The sequence below is a fragment of the Pezoporus wallicus genome, unplaced genomic scaffold (genome assembly GCF_028554395.1).
Source record: "Pezoporus wallicus isolate ANWC-B61680 ecotype Strahan unplaced genomic scaffold, APGP_CSIRO_Pwel_v1 contig_3812, whole genome shotgun sequence".
NCBI lineage: Eukaryota > Metazoa > Chordata > Aves > Psittaciformes > Psittacidae > Pezoporus > Pezoporus wallicus.
In genome coordinates, this window is record NW_026639618.1 from 1,271,919 (window position 1) to 1,293,191 (window position 21,273).

General features: G+C 38.4%; 1 protein-coding gene across 4 annotated transcripts in view; it reads left to right on the top strand.

Moving 5' to 3' along the window:
* The first annotated feature begins 403 nt into the window (after positions 1–403).
* The window catches only part of TAF2 (TATA-box binding protein associated factor 2), a 63,391-nt gene continuing 42,521 nt past the window's right edge, over positions 404–21,273 (top strand). The window contains exons 1-9 of one of the 4 annotated variants that reach the window (XM_057415236.1): positions 404–906; positions 2,432–2,486; positions 3,387–3,547; positions 14,335–14,450; positions 15,788–15,929; positions 16,409–16,640; positions 17,945–18,129; positions 18,690–18,803; positions 20,069–20,168. In XM_057415236.1, the coding sequence (XP_057271219.1) occupies positions 854–906; positions 2,432–2,486; positions 3,387–3,547; positions 14,335–14,450; positions 15,788–15,929; positions 16,409–16,640; positions 17,945–18,129; positions 18,690–18,803; positions 20,069–20,168 (1,158 nt within the window). In that variant the 5' untranslated portion in view covers positions 404–853. Of the gene's footprint in view, positions 907–2,431; positions 2,487–3,386; positions 3,548–14,331; positions 14,451–14,949; positions 15,206–15,787; positions 15,930–16,408; positions 16,641–17,944; positions 18,130–18,689; positions 18,804–20,068; positions 20,169–21,273 lie in introns of those variants that run through there. The other 3 variants (XM_057415235.1, XM_057415237.1, XM_057415238.1) reach the window with 3 other exon arrangements.

The following is a 21,273-nucleotide window of genomic DNA, read 5'->3' on the forward strand; positions in this document are numbered from 1 at the left end:
TTTCCCCCGCGGCTGCCTGTGCCACCGTTATTCCACCCATCTGGAAAACAGGGATCCAAAACGTTTCCCGTTCTTAAAGAACTAAAGCTCCTTTAAACGGGATGTGACCTTTCAACTGCTAGGGGTCAAAGGTTGCTCACAAGATGGCGACCGCCTCTGAGGGAGAACCCGCCGGCGAGGCCAGGCGGGAGCGTTGCTGAGGGCAGCCTCGCTCCCTGCCGGTGCGCTGCTCCCGCCCTCCATGCTGGCCGGGCCCCGCCCGCACCGCATCGTACCGTACCATACCGAGTGTATCGTACTGCACCGAGCCGAGCCGTGGGAGCCGCCGGCACAGCCGCCGCCCGCAGTGACGATAAGGCCGGGACGTGGGGGGCTTTGCTGCGCAGCCTGCGCTCCCCAGTCATCGCACAGTCGCCCCCCGGTCCCTCCTGCCAGGGGAGGGTGCGGCCTCAGCCGGCTGTCCCGGATCGGGGACCCCTTGGCCGTGCCTGCCCAGCCGCGGCCTTCCTGACTGAGCAGCGCCCACCTCCGTTGCCCGTTGAGCCGGTTATTTATCATAGCCTCTCCGGAAAGGGAGCACGCAGCGCCGCTGGACTGGTACCGTACCCCCAGTGGGGAGGGGTAGCGTTCTGCTCTCGTAAAAGATTAAATAGAAAACTGCATGTTGTTTGTGCTGTAACTATGGTGCTAATCCGAGCTGAAGATGTCTGACTGGTGGGAGCCACAGATCCACTGGCTAGATGGGTGATGAAGTACGACTTGACACTGGGGAAAATCAAAGGACACATCGATCGAGGATGATGCTGATGCCATTCTGACGGTCAGCAGTGTGTGTCTAGTGCTGCTGTTCAGGATGAATAGGAAGAAAGGAGACAAAGGATTTGAGAGCCCAAGACCTTATAAATTATAAGTATTGATTTATTATTTTATTTTTAATTTGCTATACTTGAGACCAGGGCACATTGAAACAGGCCACAGGCTGAGCCATAACTGTTTACCTGAGAAGGTTGGAACTGCTGCTTATGATATAGGTTGCATTCAGAAAATGTGTGTTGTAGGTGTATGTTTGATGTAAATGGACTTGCTCATGGATGGTGAGTCTGTCAACCATGCAGTTTCATAGAGATACGTACATTGTGCTCCTCAAACCTTAGAGATTTCCACACACTATCAGCGCTACAGACCATGCTGCTATGTCTCATCCCTGCTGCTCTGTCACACCCTTTTGACTTCAGGGTTTGTATATATATTTGTAAAAAATGCTTGCATTTGCAACAAACAGCTTGGTTAAGCAAATTGTCATTTTTGCACATGGATTGTTTTGGTTGTAACCAAACTCTAAAGCAGTTGGTTGGGGTTTTCAATGGATATTTATGTATTTCTGTTTATGACTCCTTGATTTCTTTAGAAATCTGTAACACAATTTATAAATAGAATCACTCTTGTTCTCAGATACATATTAGCATGTAGGTAACGTCTGAATCCATCTTGGATGCTAGATGTTATCATTCTCTTGTAGGAATTTTTATTAAACTTGCCTAGCTGAAGCAAAGTCGATTTTTAATGCACAGGGTACATGATTATGTGCATATAATGTGAGATGGTGGCATGAAAATTGAATTATGATAAGGCTGTATCTTTAGTCATGAATAACACGGCTGCAAAATGTGGTGAAAATGCCACCTACTACAGAAAAGATACAAAAATAACTTCCAGAGGTTTATAAAGGTTAGAATTACTATTTTATCTTCATTTTTTTAAATTGAGTTTTATTTATCAGTTCTAATATGTCATTCAAAATCTAAGCAAATACATTTGACTTGTTTAAAATACCTGTCTTAGTTATATGTAACCATTATTTAAAATAAGAAATTCTTATGATGCGAAATTGTAAAAGCCCATACTGCATTATTTCATGTGTAGTACCTGCTTACATAAATGACGTGAGAATCAATTCACCAGGTAAATTTTCCATAGGTGTCTCATTGCAGGCATTATAGTTGCTTGCAAATTGTAATACTACACATCAGTAAAGTGTTAGAACTTGATTCTGTGTCTTTAGTAATACAAGATTTTTGCATACTGGTAGATGATGTTCAAAAGTGATGTTATTATCTTCTGGTATCACTAGAATCCTGGTGTGACGCTATATTTGATTTTACTGAAACTTTTCTGACCTTGTGTGCAGCTTCCATTCATTATTTATTTTGGACCATGTAAGAGATTTAGACAGTCGTGAATACTTACAGAGCCAATCCAAACTGTTCTGTGATTCTATGAAGTATATGCTATACACGGTATTTATCTATATGTACATACATCCTGTATGAGCTCCCTATTAAAAAAAAGGGGGGGGGGTTTAAAATGTTATTTTAAATGCTTTCATTTGTGTAAAACTTATTTTAATTTTTTTCTTTTTTTTTTCCAGCACAACTCACCAGGTAGTTTGTATCAACAACATAAATTTTCAGAGAAAGTCTGTTGTAGTAAGTATTTTTTAATAAAATGTGAAAGTAGAAATTAAATGTCTGGGTTTTCTTCATGCTTTTAGAGGAAATAACTTCACACACAAGCTAATTATGTTCTTCAGCTTATTTATGTTTTATACCTTCTAATCTCAGAAGTCTGGCACTCCTCAATATGCATTAAATAAAATACTTTGTGAACACTTTAATCTCTGTAAGGAAGAGCTTTCTGAAAGAAGGCATTGCATTGTAAATAGTGTTACAGAGCAATCTGCGATTCAAAACTGATGTTCAGCACTGGGTTAGCTGATGTCAGGGGTTGTGTTTATAGAGTTCTGTTGCTTGAATGTGGGTTTACTGGGGCTTTGAAGAGACTGCTACGATTTCAAGCCTGAAGTCATTGTGGCTTTTTGTGAACTTCAGTACTTGACTGAATGGATTCTGCCTAGGTTTAAAAAAATCATCTTGAGCTCAGATACCAAAACCTAAAACATAGTGATGGAAAACATAATGATGAAGAACATAGTGATGCCAGTAACTTGAAGTCTAGTCATTAGAGCCAGGTCATTCCCAGTAAAACACTCACAGAATCATAGAATAGTTAGGGTTGGAAAGGACCTTAACATAATCTGGTTCCAGCCCCCCTGCTGTGGGCAGGGACACCTTGAACTAAACCATGTTTCATGATTGTCCATCGTGTCTTTTTTTATTTTATTTTGTTTCATAGCCAGGAAAACCCACCTGTTAAATGGTATGACACAAAGTGTATTCTAGACTCTTCTAAAAGGGCAAACCAATTTCCTTTTAAAATGAAAAAAAAATTTTTTTACCTACAGTTTTCCTTTGAAATGCATTAATGAGGTTATGCACTTTGTGAGTTGTTAAAGATTTTATAGCAGGTTTTGGTTTGTGTTTTCATAGGGTTATGTGGAACTGACAATATTTCCCACAGTTGCAAACCTGAATAGGATCAAGCTGAATAGTAAACAGTGCCGGATTTACAGAGTGAGAGTTAATGATTTAGAAGCAGCTTTCATCTACAATGATCCAACACTGGAGGTTTGTCACCATGAGTCAAAACAGTAAGTGTTGTTTTTAAAAGTCTGCAGATGCCGTGTATTATGTTGCTGTCAAGCATGACCTGTTGTACTGTACTGGCAAGTTTTAGCTGGTGATTCACTAATGGTAACTTTTGGTATCAGAACTAAATTCTGGGAGAGAATTTTGGCAATAATTTTGACTCTGTGCTATTATTTTTTTAGAATTACTAACATTTCTTTGTATTACAGTTTTGTAGAAATATGTGAAATTGTTTTATGGCGAAAAGGTGGTGGATATCGGTGGTAGTCTCAGTGATTTTCATGATGTGTAATGTCAGATTGGATGATCATTTTTCTTGCTTCCTATTTTTAAGCATGAGAATAGTCATATGGTATCAAAGTTTTGGGGAATATTTCCTGTTTTCCTAACAAGTTTTTTGTAGGAGTTGCTTCTGATTTTATTCAGTACGTCTAGGTAGCCTTATGTATAATTAACTTACTACTTCAAATAATAGGAATAAGGCAAATCATGTGACTGTATCAGGTTAATTATTAGATTACTAAATTAAGATGCTGTCCTTCAGCTGTTTGTTGTGTCCTGTTGGACAGTGATTGCTCTGAGAGATTTGCTAGCTGAAAAGATGGAGAGGGCTCAGTAAGCAGTTGATGCTACCTTGGTTAGCTCACGTAGCTGATGAAGGCAGATAGGAGCTAGCTAGTCTTATTCTGAAGCAAACTCTAGAGAGTTCTTACAGTCCTGCTGGTTAGATTTGTAAGAACAGTGGCATTCTCAAATGATGTGGATCTATAAGAGATTGTCTACGCATTGCCTTAACAGTCATTAATTAAAGAGAGCCTTTGAGGTGTTTCTTAGCCCATTTTAGCTTTCAGGTTAAGTCTGCCTTAGTCTCTCTGACTGTAAACTAGAGTATTAAAGTAACTGAATTGTTGTTCAGTTACTGAAATTCAAGTGCTACTTTTTATCCTAAGTTATGTATCCTTGGATTTGAACCGTTTGCATATGGCAATATATTCCTTTATTCATCACTTATGCAAGAGTTCTAATAATTCAGCTTACAATGTTCATTTATATAGGAGACTGACTTGGATATCAGAGTTCTGACATTTTGTTTGAGTTCTGATACTGAAACATTTGAGTCTGTTAATTCTGTAATTCCTATCTGGTTTTGACTCAGTAAGTCAAAAAATTCAGAATCCTCACTGGAGAATTCTGATCATTGTGAAAAGCTGGAAAATGAAGTTTTTGGTCTTTCCTAAGGAATCAAACTTTCATTATTTATTAGCATCATAAATGAGAGTATAAGCCTTAGAATATTATAGAAACTCACTTTGATATTTGAAGAGTTTCAAATTTATTTACCATCTGATATTGAAGAGCAAGTTTAAAATCATGTAGCTTCCCACATATTTTTGAGAAATGATGGGAAGAGGCTTTGATAAAAATCTGTCATCTGTTTGGTTTTTGGTAAGAGAAGTGACATGGGCAAACGTTTTTCACTAAATATACTCTTTTGATTTTACTGAAACTTAGTTTGTGTTCTCACACCTTCTTTTGGCTGGCTTGGTTAAGTTTACAGTTTGCTGAATTGTTGAAGAACTTCTAGTAAAAGCACTATATGTGTTTAACAGTGGCTAATATGAAATTGCAGAGTCCTTTAGGTTGGAAAGGGCTTATTGAAATCACTTAGTCCAACCCCTCAGCTCAAGCAGGGTCAGCTAGAGCAGACTGCACAGGGCTGACTCCAGTTTGGTTTTGAGTATCTCCAAGGGTGGAAACTATAATCTCTCTAGGCAACCTGCTCCAGTGTTTGATAACCATCATAGTAGTAAAGCATTTTCTTGTATGCAGGTGGAATTTCATGTATTTTGTGTCCACTGTCACAGAGGCAATGGGCACAAACTGAAACCCAGGAAATTTCCTCTGAACATCAGGAAACCTTTTTTCTTACTGTGAGAAGTTATGGAGTCTCCATCCTTGGAGATATTCACAAACCATCTGGACACGTTCCTGGGCAACTGGCTTTAGGTGGCCCTGCTTGAGCAGGGATTGGACCACATGATGTCCACAGGTCCCTTCCAGGCTCAGCCGTTCTGTGCTTCTGTAATAACTTCATCCTGAATAACTGCTGGAAGATGTGAGAAAGGTGCAGCATTTGAAATTACCAGAGTGAACACTCCATTATGTTAAGAAAGGGATCAGGAGAGAGAATTCTGTCATTTTGTGGAGAAAGTAAGGTTTTGTTTAGCATTCTAGTGGTATAGTGAAACATCATCCTTTTCCCATATTACCCTGTTTAAGAGCAGTGAATGAAATTCAGGGACAATGCATGCAAAGTGAAATACTGTCTCTCAGAGGGCTACAGTGGCCTGTGGTTTTTACTACTGCAGGTTTTCACTGTTTGAACTTAATAGAGGGTATCTGTATTTCATAATTCCTGTGTTATTTATAGTTATGAAAGACAGAGGTCACCAAATATTCTTAATGAGAAACTGGTATGCCTCTTTTCTGTATCTTGTATTACATGATTTAGAAAGTATTCCATGGTTTACAGAGTATCAGATGTGAATTTTTTTCCATGGACATACCTGGTCACAATTTGGTATCGAGCATGACGGTAGTAGCTAAGTTTGGATTAAATACAGCATCTCTTCTCTTAAGGCAGGATTACAAACAGAAATGCTGTAAATCTTAAAAACTCTAGAATTAGACCCTAAAAAAGAAAGAATCATCAGTGGGTGTCCTCTGCCCTTCTTTATAAAGAACTGCTTCTGGTAGCCATAGTGGTTTGTAGTAGTCTTTATATCAAATCACCTTGTCATCTCTTCCAAGTTCTCATTTTTTATGGCAGATTTAGTGATGATGTCCTTTGTACCCTTGCGGCTGAATTAGATATATCAATTGTTTTGTACAAGGCACAGATTAGTCATCAGGTTTTGTTTCTGATGTTATAGTTACCTTTTACATGTTTTTTTTTCAGTAGTCTATTGAACTAGTAAATATGAAATGAAGATGGTTCTTGGCAACCTATTTATTTAAAAGTATTTGGTTTGCATCCTTACTCTTTCCTGTGGTGTGTAGTAAAGAAAAAACCCTGAAGTTTTAAGGTTTTGTGTATAAACATTTTCTTGCTTTTATAAAGCTTTTGGTTTACTTAAATGTTGATTTCTAAAAGAATACATAAAGTATGTAGAAAAAGTTACTAATTTAATGGAATCTTTCTTACCTTTTTTTATAAAGGTTAAAATATTTTAAAGAATTCTTACTCCCTTAGTAAGAGAATTCAATTAAAATAGAAAATTCTGTATTTAAAGCCACTGTATTTCTTTGTGAAGACTTGCTGCAGCATCTGTGACTTGAGAGATTGTTTGCTCATAGGAGGTGAAGGCCAAGTGAAGTAATTGTTTATGTTGCACAAATTTTGGCATGCAAGAAAACAGTTAAAAGAGGTTTGAGAAAGTCAAGATTAAAGAGAGCTTTCTCTGTGAAATCCAGACAGCACCAGCTGAATTGTTTCTGTCTCACCCTGGTGTCAGATCTGCTCTTTGTGCTCTGAATTTGAACATTCAACTTGTTTTCAGTTCAAGTAATACTTTTGTGGTTTATAATCTATTAGTGCAAAAATCATGGACACTTGGTCTCTGTCATTTCACATTTTCAGCATTGCATAAGATGAAACAACATTTTTCTCTTGTCACTTATGCTGAATGACAAAACCCCTCAGTAAGAAGGGAATTAAAAATGGGCAGATTTTGTCAGAAATGTTAGAAATCTTTAATTTGTGCATAAAATATATTTTCAGCTTTGATACCGTTGCCAGTTTACCTGTCCGTCCCAAACCATAATTTCAGGTAACAACTGAAAGGATCTTTAAAGTTTTATCTAGAAATAACATCAGTCTTCCATCTTTTCATTTCCTTGTGATGCTTCAGGCCATCATAGATTTTTCATATTGGCATAGATGGATGAACTTACAGAATGCAGTCACTTCCTCTCTGACTGAGCAAACCTCTGAACAGTGCTGTAAGGTAGAAAATAATTCACATCATTTTGCCATGTGTACACCAGGTGGCAGAGAATCCCGTCTGGTTCACACTTTTAAGGAAGAGTTTGCAATCTTGTGAATTGCAAATAGTGTTGGAGAATGCCTGTTTGCATCTTGGTGTAGGACTGCTGTTGTTGAATGTTCCAGCTGCCTCCGTCCTCCTCATCTTCCCTCTTTTCTTGTAAATTGTTGCATTCTCAATTCTGTCAACGTAATGTAAGTGGGATTTATTTTTCTGGGCTCTGGTATCTAGAAATCCCACTGTCTATTCTGACTACTGAGAAAATTGCTTGTATCTCAGCCCCATTTGCATTAAAACAGGCAAATCCTACGGGTAGGATTGTAAACTGTTAAATAGCTGCAGCAACAGTTTGGAGTTCCAGTGCAGTGGTTTAATCTCTGGTAAGTGAAGTTTGTAATGGTCCTGCTGTTGGCTGGTTATGTGCTTCATATGTTTGTGTGATAACTGCTGTGTAGGGTTGAGAAGCTATTGCATGACATTACTCAGGTGTAATAGGTTTATAGGTAGCAAATGTACACATAATGCTTTCCTGTGTGTAGGTCCTCTATTCAGTGTAGTTTTAGCCTTTGGCAGTGTATACTTATTTATTCACTAGTTCAGCTTTATTTTTTCTTTTTGAACTTTAAGCCTGTAGTTTTTAAACATTAAAATATGAAGATGTTTTGGTATAGCTCTAACATACTTGTTGCTTCAGTTGCAAGCAGCAGTAAGGTGAGAGAGAGCATGATGTGGTAGCCTTTAGGACATGTCTTGCAACATTCTGAGAAATCAGTGATCAAACCTTTAGCATATACACAAAATAGAAAAATAACTGGTGGGCTGAGCATATGTTGTGCTGCAATAAATAGCTTTCATTTCCACTGGTATGATGCCTATCTAGTTGTAAATTCATGGTAGACTTTGTTAGAAATAAACAGAAGTGTAGAGAAATTTTGAAGAAAAAGATGGCAAAGCCCTTAACCTTTAGCAAAGATGAAAATTAATTTTTTTCAGTGTGCCAAAGTTTTAAATTATTGCCTTATTAATAAATTACCTACATGTGTACATATTTCATATAAATATATATTTAAAATATGCTAGATATGTGCTATATCATATATTTTGGGGGTTGGACTCGAAAACTGTTAACTGTATCTGGGAAGCACAGTAAAACAGAAAATGAATACAAGTAATGAAGAATAATGAATTACATGTGGATCAAATAACTTCTTTTGCCAAGCTGATGTTAAGTACTGTAGAAAAAAAAGTGGTTTATCAGCTGTAAGTTTGGGCTGTGTGACAGTTCAGTAGCAATGCTGCAGCTAGTCTCCAGGCAATCTACAACTCAAATGGATGCTTGTTATTAGGATCACAGAATCATAGAATAGTTAGGGCTGGAGAGGACCTTAAGATCATCTAGTTCCAACCCCCCTGCCATGGGCAGGGACACCTCACACTAAACCATATCACCCAAGGCCTCGTCCAGCCTGGTCTTGAACACTGCCAGGGATGAAGCATTCACAACCTCCCTGGGCAACCTATTCCAGTGCCTCACCACCCTAACAGGAAAGAATTTCCTCCTTATATCCAATCTAAACTTCCCCTGTTTAAGTTTTAACCCGCTACCCCTTGTCCTGTCACTACAGTCCCTAATGAAGGGTCCCTCCCCAGCATCCCTATAGGCCCCCTTCAGATACTGGAAGGCTGCTATGAGGTCTCCACGGAGCCTTCTCTTCTCCAGGCTGAACAGCCCCAACTTTCTCAGCTTGTCTTCATACGGGAGGTGCTCCAGTCCCCTGATCATCCTTGTGGCCTTTCTCTGGGCTCGCTCCAACAGTTCCATATCCTTTTTATGTTGAGGACACCAGAACTGCACACGGTACTACAGGTGAGGTCTCACGAGAGCAGAGTGAAGGGGCAGGATCACCTCCTTCAACCTGCTGGTCACGCTCCTTTTGATGCAGCCCAGGATATGGTTGGCTTTCTGGGCTGTGAGCGCACACTGGTGGCTCATGTTCATTTTCTCATCAGCCAACACCCCCAAGTCCTTCTCTGCAGGGCTGCTCTGAATCTCTTCTCTGCCCAACCTGTAGCTGTGCCTGGGATTGCTCCGACCCAGGTGTAGGACCTTGCACTTGGCATGGTTAAACTTCATGAGGTTGGCATCAGCCCACCTCACAAGCATGTCAAGGTCCCTCTGGATAGCATTCCTTCCCTCCAGTGTATCAGCCGAACCACACAGCTTGGTGTCATTGGCAAACTTGCTGAGGGCTCGTTCAATCCCTCTGTCCATGTCAGCGACAAAGACGTTAAACAAGACCGGTCCCAACACCGATCCCTGAGGGACACCACTCGTTACTGGTCTCCAGCTGGACATTGAGCCATTGACCCCAACTCTTTGTGTGTGGCCATCCAGCCAGTTCTTTATCCACCGAGTGCTCCATCCATCAAATTGATGTCTCTCCAATTTTGAGACAAGGATGTCATGTGCGACAGTGTCGAACGCTTTGCACAAGTCCAGGTAGATGACATCAGCTGCTCTACCCCTGTCCATCAGTTCTGTAGCCCCATCATAGAAGGCCACCAGATTGGTCAGGCAGGATTTCCCCTTAGTGAAGCCATGCTGGCTGTCACCAAGCACCTTGTTGTTTTTCATGTGCCTTAGCATGCCTTCCAGGAGAATCTGCTCCAAGATTTTGCCAGGCACAGAGGTGAGACTGACTGGTCTGTAATACCCTTGGTCATCCATTTTCCCCTTCTTGAAAATGGGGGTTATATTTCCCTTTTTCCAGTCATCAGGAACTTCACCTGACTGCCATGATTTCTCAAATATGATAGCCAGCGGCTTCGCAACTTCATTTGCCAGCTCCTTCAGGACCCGCGCATGGATCTCGTCAGGACCCATGGACTTGTGCACGTTCAGATTTTTAAGATGTTCTCAAACCAGATCCTCTTCTACAGTGGACGTAAGGTCTTCATTCTCACAGTCCCTGCGTCTGCCTTCCAAGACTTGAGTAGTTTGGTCAGAGCCTTTGCCAGTGAAGACCGAGGCAAAGTCATTCAGAACCTCAGCCTTCTCCAAATCCTGTGTAGCCAGTTCTCCTGAGAGCTTCCTGAGGGGGCCTACATTCTCCCTAGTCTGTTTTTTATTTGCTATGTACCTGTAGAATCCCTTCCTTTTATCCCTAATACCCCTAGACAAGTTTAATTTTAACTGGGCCTTAGCTTTCCTAACCTGGTCCCTAGCTTCCTAGACAACATCCCTGTACTCTTCCCAGGCCGCCTGTCCTTGCTTCCACTTTTTATAAGCCTCTTTTTTCATTTGAGTTTTCCTCAGGAGCTCCTTATCCATCCAGGGAGGTCTCCTGGCCCTCCTGCTGCACTTCCTTCTATTTGGGATGTAACACTCCTTAGCTTGTAGCAGGTGATACTTAACTGTGTTTTGGGTAAATTGTGGTAATAAAATGTATCTCTATCAGGATGAAATGTGAATCACATCACATACAGAATGGTTGGGTTTGAAAGGGATCTCTGGAGATTATCTATTGTCAACCTACACTTAGCATTAGGAAAACAGATCTTTTTCCTTGGGCTGTAACTTTTGGCATGTGCTCTGTTTTTCTTAAAATGGCTGTATTGAGTTTATTGAGAATAGTACAACCTATGAAACAAATTAATCTGTGGTACTAAGCCTTCAGTGGATTCCTTTTACAATGAATCACCCATTTGAACTGGAACACTTCGCAAAAATAGAAATATCAGAATAGGCTGTTTTCCATAAAATGCTAAGCCCTGTGAAACCTACCTTCTTTTTTTTTTTTTTTTTTTTTTTGCTGTAAAATCATAACTTTTTCCTGTCTGTGGACCCATTGATGTTTAAAATGTAACCACAAGCTCATCATAATCCCCAAATTTGGAACAAATTCTCACTGATGTATTGGAAAGGGATCCCCTGTCAATAATAGTGAATTTTCAGAACCAGTTTAGATTAAAATTAAAAACTTTGAGGCTTTACAGTCTAACAGAATGTTACTGTTGTTTTCTGTTGCGTCTTTAATTGCTAAGCTAGTTCTTAGTCATGCAGTCTTTTCTTAAAGAGCATTTTCCTGATAGTATTTGTTTGACTTCCTAGGATGCCATTTGAAGGCAGCTTAAAGCAGCATCGATCGGAGTGGTTATGATCCCACTCAGTCTTCTGTGCCTCAGTAGCAGCACTTCTTTGACCCCTCAGTATGTCAGATCAGGGAGCTAAACCAATAAACCAACTGAAATCTGTCTGCAAAGAAAAAAAAGCCCCTTTTTTTTCATTCCACTTGACATTTGGCAGTTTCAGCTGCATCACCACAGGGTCGGGTGAACAGTGGTCCTCTTAATGATTGATGGAGTAGGAATGTGTGGCTGAGACTAGGAGACAGCACATCAGCTGAAGTTTAATTTGGTTTGAATTGTTCTTGAACCGTAGCTGAAGGGAAAAAATTATTATGTATTAAAACTTGTGATTTGGGTGTTTCTGTGCTCATATGCTCCTACTTACTATTCACGTCCGATTTTCAGAAGCTTCCAAGCAAAGTAGACAAGTTTACTGCTCCTAACATTCTCAGTCTTGGTAGTGGTGCCAGGGAATTTGTGCATTATTATTGCCAAAGATGAAGAACTGCATGAAAATATGTTCTCAATATATTTCAGTGTTTTAGCAAAGTTTTTTAGATGTAAAAGGCTAGGAATATAACCATGGTGGTTGACATACCTAGACTTACAGGATGATGCTGGCATGGTTAATTACCCTTCAGTCTTCCAAGTAAGGTACTATAATTTGGGTTGAATGCTGTTTTCTCTGTGGGTGGTGAACAGAGAATGGTTAGATGAAAGCAAAATCCCGACATGAGATCATGTCTGCTTTGTGTGGACTTCAGATTCCATGGAAGAGTGGAGTCTGCAGCCAAAACTTAACTCTGTCGTGGTGCAGTAATCCTGCACCTGAGTTGGGACAAGTCCTGGTATCAATGCAGTCTGGGGGATGAATGGATTCAGAGCAGCCCTGTGGAGAAAGACTTGGGGCTAGTGGTGGATGAAAAGCTGGACATGAGCTGGCAGTGTGTGCTTATAGCCCAGAAAGCCAACTGTATCCTGGGCTGTATCGAATGAGAGTGGCCAGGAGGTCAAAGGAGGTGATCCTGCCCTTCTACTCTGCTCTCATGAGACCCCACCTGGAGTACTGCACCCAGCTCTGGGACCCCCAATGTAAGAAGGACGTGGATGTGTTTGAGTTAGTTCAGAGGAGGCCATGAAGATTATCAGAGTGCTGAAGCACCTCCCTGGTGAAGACAGGCTGAAAGAGCTGGGCTTGTTCAGCCTGGAGAAGAGAAGGCTCTAGGGAAACCTTATTGTGGCCTTTCAATACTTCAGGGGGGACCTGTAAGAAAGATGTGGACAAACTTTTTAGCAGGGCCTGTATCAATAGGACAGGGGGTATTTAAATGGCTTTAAACTTAAAGGGGGGAAATTCAGACTGGAAATATGAAAGATTTTTTTTTTACACAGAGGATGTTGAAACACTGGCACAAGTTGCTCAGAGACATGGTAGATGCCTCATCCCTGGCAACATTCAAGGTCAGGCTGGACAGGGCATTGAACAACCTGATCTAGTTGAAGAGGTCCTTGCTCATGGCAGGAGGGTTGGAGAAGGTGACCTTTAAAGGTCTCTTCCAACCCAAACTATTCTATGATTCTGTGGTAGCTTCATGTTGGATTGTGGCTTTGTCCCCATATTGCTTGGATTAATCACTGATACCTAAATTCTGGAAAAAACTGTGATGAATAGTTCAAACACTTTCTCTTCAGATACCTAGTTGTGGAAGCTTTTGAAGAGCTCTCTGTACTGGAGGATTATAATTAAAAAAGGTTTTACTCCCATATTCTGTGGTTTAACAATCCATTTTTAGAAAGTATGAAAGCTATCATGTAAACATGCAAAAGCAGAGTTAGTTTTGGACTTGACTGGTCATCCTCCAGCATTTGAACATAATCATATTAAATAATAAGATACCATCCTGCTCATGACCACTTTAGCAGTGGACATATGCAGTAGATAACAATTAATCTAAATCATAACTGAAGTAATGGTGTGACTTTTGAATGAAATGCACAGTGAAGTAGCAACTAATATATAGTAGCTTAAGTCAAACCTGATTACACTAAAAGTATAATGCGTATTTCTGTGTGTGTTAAGGCCAAAACTCTAGCATCTAATATTTTATGTGATATTTACAAGTGCATAGAACTATTACTATCCATCAAGCTAAGGGAATACCATTGCCAAGCTAAAATCTCACTACATTTAGAAAAGCAACTTAAAAGCAGAACTGCAATATATGAGGAGGCACATCTTCAAGACAGATGTTTAGAATAAGCATACAAGCTTAATCCAAAATTTATAAAAAAAATTTTATTTTCTAGTCCAATAAATGTAACTGTTACTCTTATTGGGAAGAAAATAACACTGAGCATTTCTCATTTAATTCATTGTGGATTATTACTGCTTAAGGTTTTTGATCACAGATCTTTTCTGTAAGAGCCTGGGTTTAAGTTCTGGGGTTTGAAATCTAACTGTACTCCTCCTTTTCCCTCTACTCCTTTAAAATCAAAACAGAATACTTGGTTGAACATGCACCATGAAATTCAGTATAGAAATCGTATAATTTCCAAAGTTGTTTTTTGTAGTTCAGCATGTTCTTTAAGAATTAACTGGGTATTTCTGACAGGAGGAATCTCAACTATTTTTCCAATGCCTATGCTGCCGCAGTCAGTGCTGTGGACCCAGATGCTGGAAATGGAGAGCTCTGCATTAAGGTTCCCTCAGAGCTGTGGAAACATGTTGATGGTAAAGAGACTATATTGAAAGCTTAATTTAAGATGTACAAGGTTGTTAGCTACTGGTTTGCATAGAAAGATTCAGATAAACAGAAGTAACATTACATTGTTTTGTGACATGATATTTCCTTTTTCCACACCGATATCTTTCCAGTTGAAGCTTGAAAAATACCTTCATGCTTCTGAGTAATTCAGAGAAGTGGTTGCAAGGTTTCTTAACACTCTTTACAGTCTCACTTCTGGGTGATCACGAGCCCAGAAGTATACATGAGGAAGTTGCTGTAATGGAGTATACTGACTTGGTAACTTGTGATATTGAAGTTGCTTACAATTTATATGGTCCAACAAGAAAATAATTTACAAGGATATGTCTGTATACATATTTAAAAAAAAAAACACAACCAAACTGTATTATTTTTTCCCCATCTCCCTTTGAAGAATAGTCATTTTTAAATTGATTTGGTAGAGAAAAGTAGACTCTTTTACACTGGATCCTGGAACAAGTAGCTGCTTTAATAAATCAGTCTCCAGTGTTGATTATTTTCTTACATGGATTTTCTTAGTTTTTTGTTTTCTTACATCATTGTATCAGGTTTTCGCATGCTTTTATGTGACCTGTGAGAGAATAATAACAACTGTATCGTGAAGCTGACTCACACAGTGTTGTCAGATACACCTTAATGGGAAAGACACTTGAGTTTTTTAACTTCAGTTTAAGTTCCTGTTGCCTTACTTCCAAGCATAGAAGGGAAAATATTCAAACAGGTATAATTTTTCTTCTTAAAGTTTAATGCCAAAATATGGCAAGACTTGTTGGATAAATTTTACCATAGGCTTGATTTTTCTTGCCAGTCTATTCATAGGTGAGATTTCTGTGAAACTAAACCAAAGCAAAGACACTTAAGTTACAGGAAAATTTTAAACTATAATAAGAGGTTTTAAGAAACTGCAAATGACAATAACATGTATTTTAAGAATGTGCCTATTACATGCAGTTTTTGTGTAGAAAAACTATTTCAGCAAGGTACAAAAGAGGTCATGGGTAGGGTATAATCACTGTATAAAGATTCTTTATTATTGGGGAGTTGGAAGATGAGCTGTAACTGCAGTTGCAGATTTTATTATTTAATAAAAATTCTTTTCAATTCATATCCTGTAAGTTAAAGCTTAAGAGGTTTCAGTTTTGTAAGCTTTTGAGCTGTATTTTGTAAGTGGACCTGAAGGTCTGTGAGAATGAAGAAAACGTGTAATCTTGAAAGAGCAAGAGTCCAAACCTGAATGATTATTCTGAAATAAATTACATGTAATATGTATATGTTTACTCACATTTTGTTCTTGGTGTTGCAGAGTTAAAAGTCCTGAAGGTGCATATAAACTTTTCTTTGGACCAGCCAAAAGGAGGCCTTCATTTTGTGGTACCCAACATGGAGGGCAGCATGGCAGAAAGAGGGGCTCATGTCTTTTCATGTGGTTATCAAAATTCTACAAGGTAAGAAAACTGTCTTTGAATGTTAGACTGTATTTCCTATTTAATCTCAAAGTGTAGGAAATGCAAATAATTTCTTTGAATTCTTGTAAGTTTGAAACATTGTAAAACTTAATTTGTTTTCAGAAGAAGCTTGAAAGGATTCGAAGTAGCATCTAATGATTAGTAATTAGGATTTCTAGTCTTTCTAGCTCTACAGGAGGTAATGGCAAGGAAACTGGTAATGATTTATAAAATGAATATGCAGTGGGAGTCAGGTGTTCAAGGCCAGGTTGGACAGGGTGACATGGTTTAGTGGGAGGTGTCCCTGCAGGGGGGTTGGAATTAGATGATCTTAAGGTCCTTTCCAACCCTAACTATTCTGTGATTCAGAGTATTTAAGAATATAGTTTGGAATTTGAGAGAAAAATCAGCTGTGAAAAAGAGAGCATTATTATTAAGTATAATTGCTAACCATTTTTCCCCAATCTTGACTTACCCAGATTTTGGTTTCCTTGTGTTGATTCATATTCTGAATTGTGTACCTGGAAACTTGAGTATACTGTAGATGCTGCAATGGTGGCTGTTTCAAATGGAGACTTGGTGGAAACTGTATATACCCATGATATGAGAAAGAAGACTTTTCATTACATGCTGACTATTCCAACTGCAGCTTCTAACATCTCTTTGGCTATAGGACCTTTTGAAATCCTTGTTGATCCATATATGCATGAGGTAATAATTTTCATAGAGGCCTTTTTTTTTCTTTGTAATGAATTAGTGACTGTTTTTATTGCAACCAGTATATATTGGTCAAATGTGAGTATGTCTAGATACAACCTCCATGAATACAGTTATATGGTAAACTTGTCTTGTAATGTCTATATTTAAAGTTGTCTTCAAAGTAAAGCCTTTGAATCAGCAATAATTCCACTTATGCCCAGATTTACAGAGCTAGTTTAGCTGGAGTTGGTAAAAGCATTTTTCTCAAAATAGCTTTAAACCAATCCCGTTGCTGGTAGTAGATTAAAATGGTTGCTACACATTTGCGTAGTTTTCTAAGCTGAATTTGACATTGAGTTTTCATTCTTAACAGATTGTTGCCATAATGTTGAAGTCCACCCATTTATATTTACATCTGTAGTTTCAGATTGGGTAAGGATGGACTTGGCAGGCACATAAAGGTACCAATTTAGCATAAAGACTGGCCTGTATATTCTTCCTCTGAAAGCATGGTAGGAATATACTGGTAAATAGCTATGTTTTCCTTGATCCAAAGGCAAATGTCAGATTTTAGTCCTCAGAATGGTGTTCTGTTGACTTTTATTGGTGGGGCATACTCACCTGTGAAAGGTAATAACTTAAAAAAATATCAGTTGTTATTTGAAAAACCCAAGCTGATAAATTCCTGCAGTTTGACTTCTATAGAGCTCTCTTGAATTATACTTCTTGAACTGTACAGTCTCAGCTTTGTTCCTGTGTCACTGTTGAAACAATATGATTGGCTACATCATAATTTTGTGGAAAACACAGTAATATCAAAGGTTACTTGCAATTTTAGCCACGACAAGTCTTTTAAAAGTAGCACTGCTTGACTCATTTGAAAATAGCTGAGTCTTTACTGCATAAAAGAAAAATATTATTTCCAAAATATGTTGAATTGCAAAATGTAAGAAAAATGGCATGTATTTCTTAAATGATGCACACCTCTGGGTAGACATTGTTTAGCATGTGTTGTCTGTGGAGATTATTTTCCTGTTGTTGCTCTCACAATATCCTGGTGCACTTTTCTGTCATTGATAGTCATTATCACAGCTTGAAAGTGCTTTTTTTCTGTGAAATTTATAGCAGCTAGATTTTTGTTGTCTTTGGGGGGAGGGTTTGTGGGTTTTTGTTTGGTTTTGTTTTTTTTTCCCCCCGTTTGGGGTAGGTTTTGATTTCTGTTTGTTCAGGTATTTTTTGCTGTTAGGCAATATACTTGATATTTATGGATTTAAATATATTTGTCAGTCTTGTACCAAATTCTCCTTTGCTTGTAGGTGACTCACTTTTGCTTACCACAACTTCTCCCATTGCTCAAACATACCACGTCCTACCTTCATGAGGTGTTTGAGTTTTATGAGGAGATTCTTACCTGCCGCTATCCATACTCCTGTTTCAAGACTGTTTTTATAGATGAAGCTTATGTTGAAGTAGCTGCTTATGCATCCATGAGTATTTTCAGGTTAGTATTTGAGAAAACTACACCTTCTTAAATCCAAAAGCCCAGAAGCTCTCGATCTAAGAGTATTGAGAAATATGTGAAGCTCTTATTTTGGTGGCCTGAGTTTTGGGCTCTTTAGTTTGAAGAGGCTGAGGGGTTTTTGACATTAAAGACTTAACACCATTTCTGATTTTATCTCTTACAAAGATGTTGGATTTGTATCTTCTTCAAGAAAAAATTGGCAGTGGTTTTCTTGCTGGATTGGAAACACTATGTATGAAATATTTAAGAAAACTGAAGAAGTTTGATTAAGTTTTATTTTTTTCTTCAGCTGGAATAGAGTACCAGGAATGCAAAAGAGTTTCACCTGTTAAAACAAACTACTACATACACAGTTGTATGTAGATGATAATAGCAGGAGATCTGCCTGGATTAAGGGTGTTACAAAAAGATGTTACTATCTCATTGGGAAACCAGTGAAGGAATTACTTCATTTGTTTTGGCTGTTAAAGCAAAGTCTCTATTTTGTTTCTTCAGAGCTTGTGATCATATTGTGTTATTTTCTTTTTATGGGGCTCCAGCACAAATCTCTTGCACAGCGCAATGATTATAGATGAAACTCCACTGACAAGGAGATGCTTAGCACAGGCCCTGGCCCAGCAGTTCTTTGGGTGTTTTATATCCAGAATGTCCTGGTAAGTATTTTACTATTGAACTCACTAGAAAATTGGGAAGATCTGGGAAATTCTGATTTTAATTTGCATGTTGCATTTTGTCAGAAGAATAAATGAAACAGTAACTGTAGAAGAAAGTAAAAAAAAAGTGAAAAATAATGAACCCAACTCAATAAATGAAAATCCATGAGGTTAGGTGGTCTCTTTTTTGTTTTTTTTTTTCTGTTTGAAGGGAGAATATGAGATATAAAGGTTCTAAAGACAGAGATTGAACTTGTTTCAGAAATTATTGCTACTGAACGCTGTAGTGTGCTTTGGCACCTGGAAGTTTTAGAAGGGAGAATCTTTTGTATCATCAGTAAATTTCTGTCTTATTTTGGGTGATGTGTAGCCTGCATAGGAAGTACTTGTGGAGCACAGAACTAATTGTAAAGACTTTTGGGGAGGGGAATGCAGAAATTAGTGTAAAATAGGCAAATTCACTGGGGTGGTAAGCTGCTTATAGCTACATTTCCTAGAAGATCCCCTTCTGCTGCCTCTTGCAGTTCTGGCCAGTATTTATTTTAAAGCCTTTTGCTTTATATCAGGAACTTCTTTTTCATGGCAAAAGTGTATGTTCCAGAGTATCTTTGGCTTAAATAAAAAATCAACGAACATGTTTTTAAATTTATGTTTATACTATTTCTTTTGGTCTCTTCCTTTATTTCTAGCCTCCTTCCATGGTGAAGCCAGTTTTTTCTCCATCATAATGACTTTTTTTTATGTCTATGCACTTGATCACATGTGACATTATCGTGTGTCACTAGTTCATGATCATTTTGTAGGCTTTGTCCTTACTTTTCCCTTTCTGAACATAACTCTTTCAGAAGAGGTGTTTAAATGGATGTCCCCCAGATTGTGGGAAAGGTATTTTGTCTACTTGCTGGCCAATCTGCATTGCATTGAGATGTTTATTAACAAATTTGGATCATACAGATTAGCAGTTGTTTTAACTTCATTGTCCATTTTTATGGTTTTATTGTTACTATTTAAGCTTAAATAGTTTGGGTTTGTATTTTAACATGGGTTTCTGTGGTAGAAGTTTAGGTTTCACTGGCTTTTCAGTTTTATCGGTCCCATCCAGGTGCCAGGTTCCATAAATTGGTTCACAGCTCATCAGACTCCTATTGACTTAGAGAAGTTATATAACTTGCTGAAATTTGTGGCTGTTTTGAGCTGGTCAAAAATACCATCCCTTACAAAATACCTTTTGAAGTGCTGTAATTCATGCTTCTTTCTTATTATAGGTCAGATGAATGGGTGCTAAAGGGAATCTCTGGTTATATTTATGGCCTTTGGATGAAAAAAACCTTTGGTGTTAATGAGTATCGCCATTGGATTAAACAGGTAACAATATAATAGTACTATTTTCTATATCTTTCAGACATTTTACATCAAAAAAGATGCAGTATTAAACAAGACTGTAATAAATACAGTTTTACATTGCAATCTAAAGACATCTTTAGTCGTGACAAAACTTAAGAGCTGAGATACTTTTACTACTTGGTGCAAGGAAAACCACCATACTAGCTAAAATATGTTTCTCTCTACCTTATGAATAATAATGTTCATTGTCTCTCTGTGCAGTTAGTTTTGCTCTTGTTATTTGGGCTTTTGTACAAAAACAGAAAGAAAAAGTAATAAAGTATTTTGTTAGCATCTAGAATATGGGATTCATAAGGAGATATATTTGATGGATTTGTTATACTGTGGTGTACACCCATAAAGTTCTGAAGGGCTCCATTGTAATCTTGGATCAATAGTGGATCAGGTATCTTTTAATATGTATTGAAGTGCTAAATTAAATAATGAAACGGTCAAAGACCCCTGATGAAGGGATTTCTGGGTTTGGAAATGAAATTTCTGTCTTTATCTTACATTTCCTAATTTAATGCTCTGAGACAGGTAATTTCTAGTGAAAGCAGCAGTGACTCCTAGGTTTTTTGCAAGTAACATTAATTCACAGAAAGATGTATATCTTCTTCCTTTCATCACATTCTCTTCCTGTTCCAAAAACTAGATTCCTAACCCCATGGGGTCCATTTACATCCCTTACACACACTGGGTCTCAGTACCATATCCTTATCTGCCTAATGCATATCCAGCTCACCAGTCATGTGCTGTCTGTACTAAAGGTGTTTTAGAGAACAGCAGAACTAAATGAACATCTATTTTGAGAGTTCACTGCTGCTTGCAGCAGAAGTTACTTCTGGATATTAATTGCTCATGTTCTTCCCTATGAGTTAGCTAAGTGCTTCCGCATAGAACTAAGAGGTGTTACTGTTGCAGCCTCCAGTTCTGCTGTTACTGCTTTGAATGTTTTACCAATATATCAAAATGTATAATTTGATATGAATCAATAAATACTGACATGTATCAAGATTTGGGAATTCATTAACTAACACTGGGTTGCAGATAGCCATCAGTTCCCTCCCCCTGTGCTCAAGCTGAC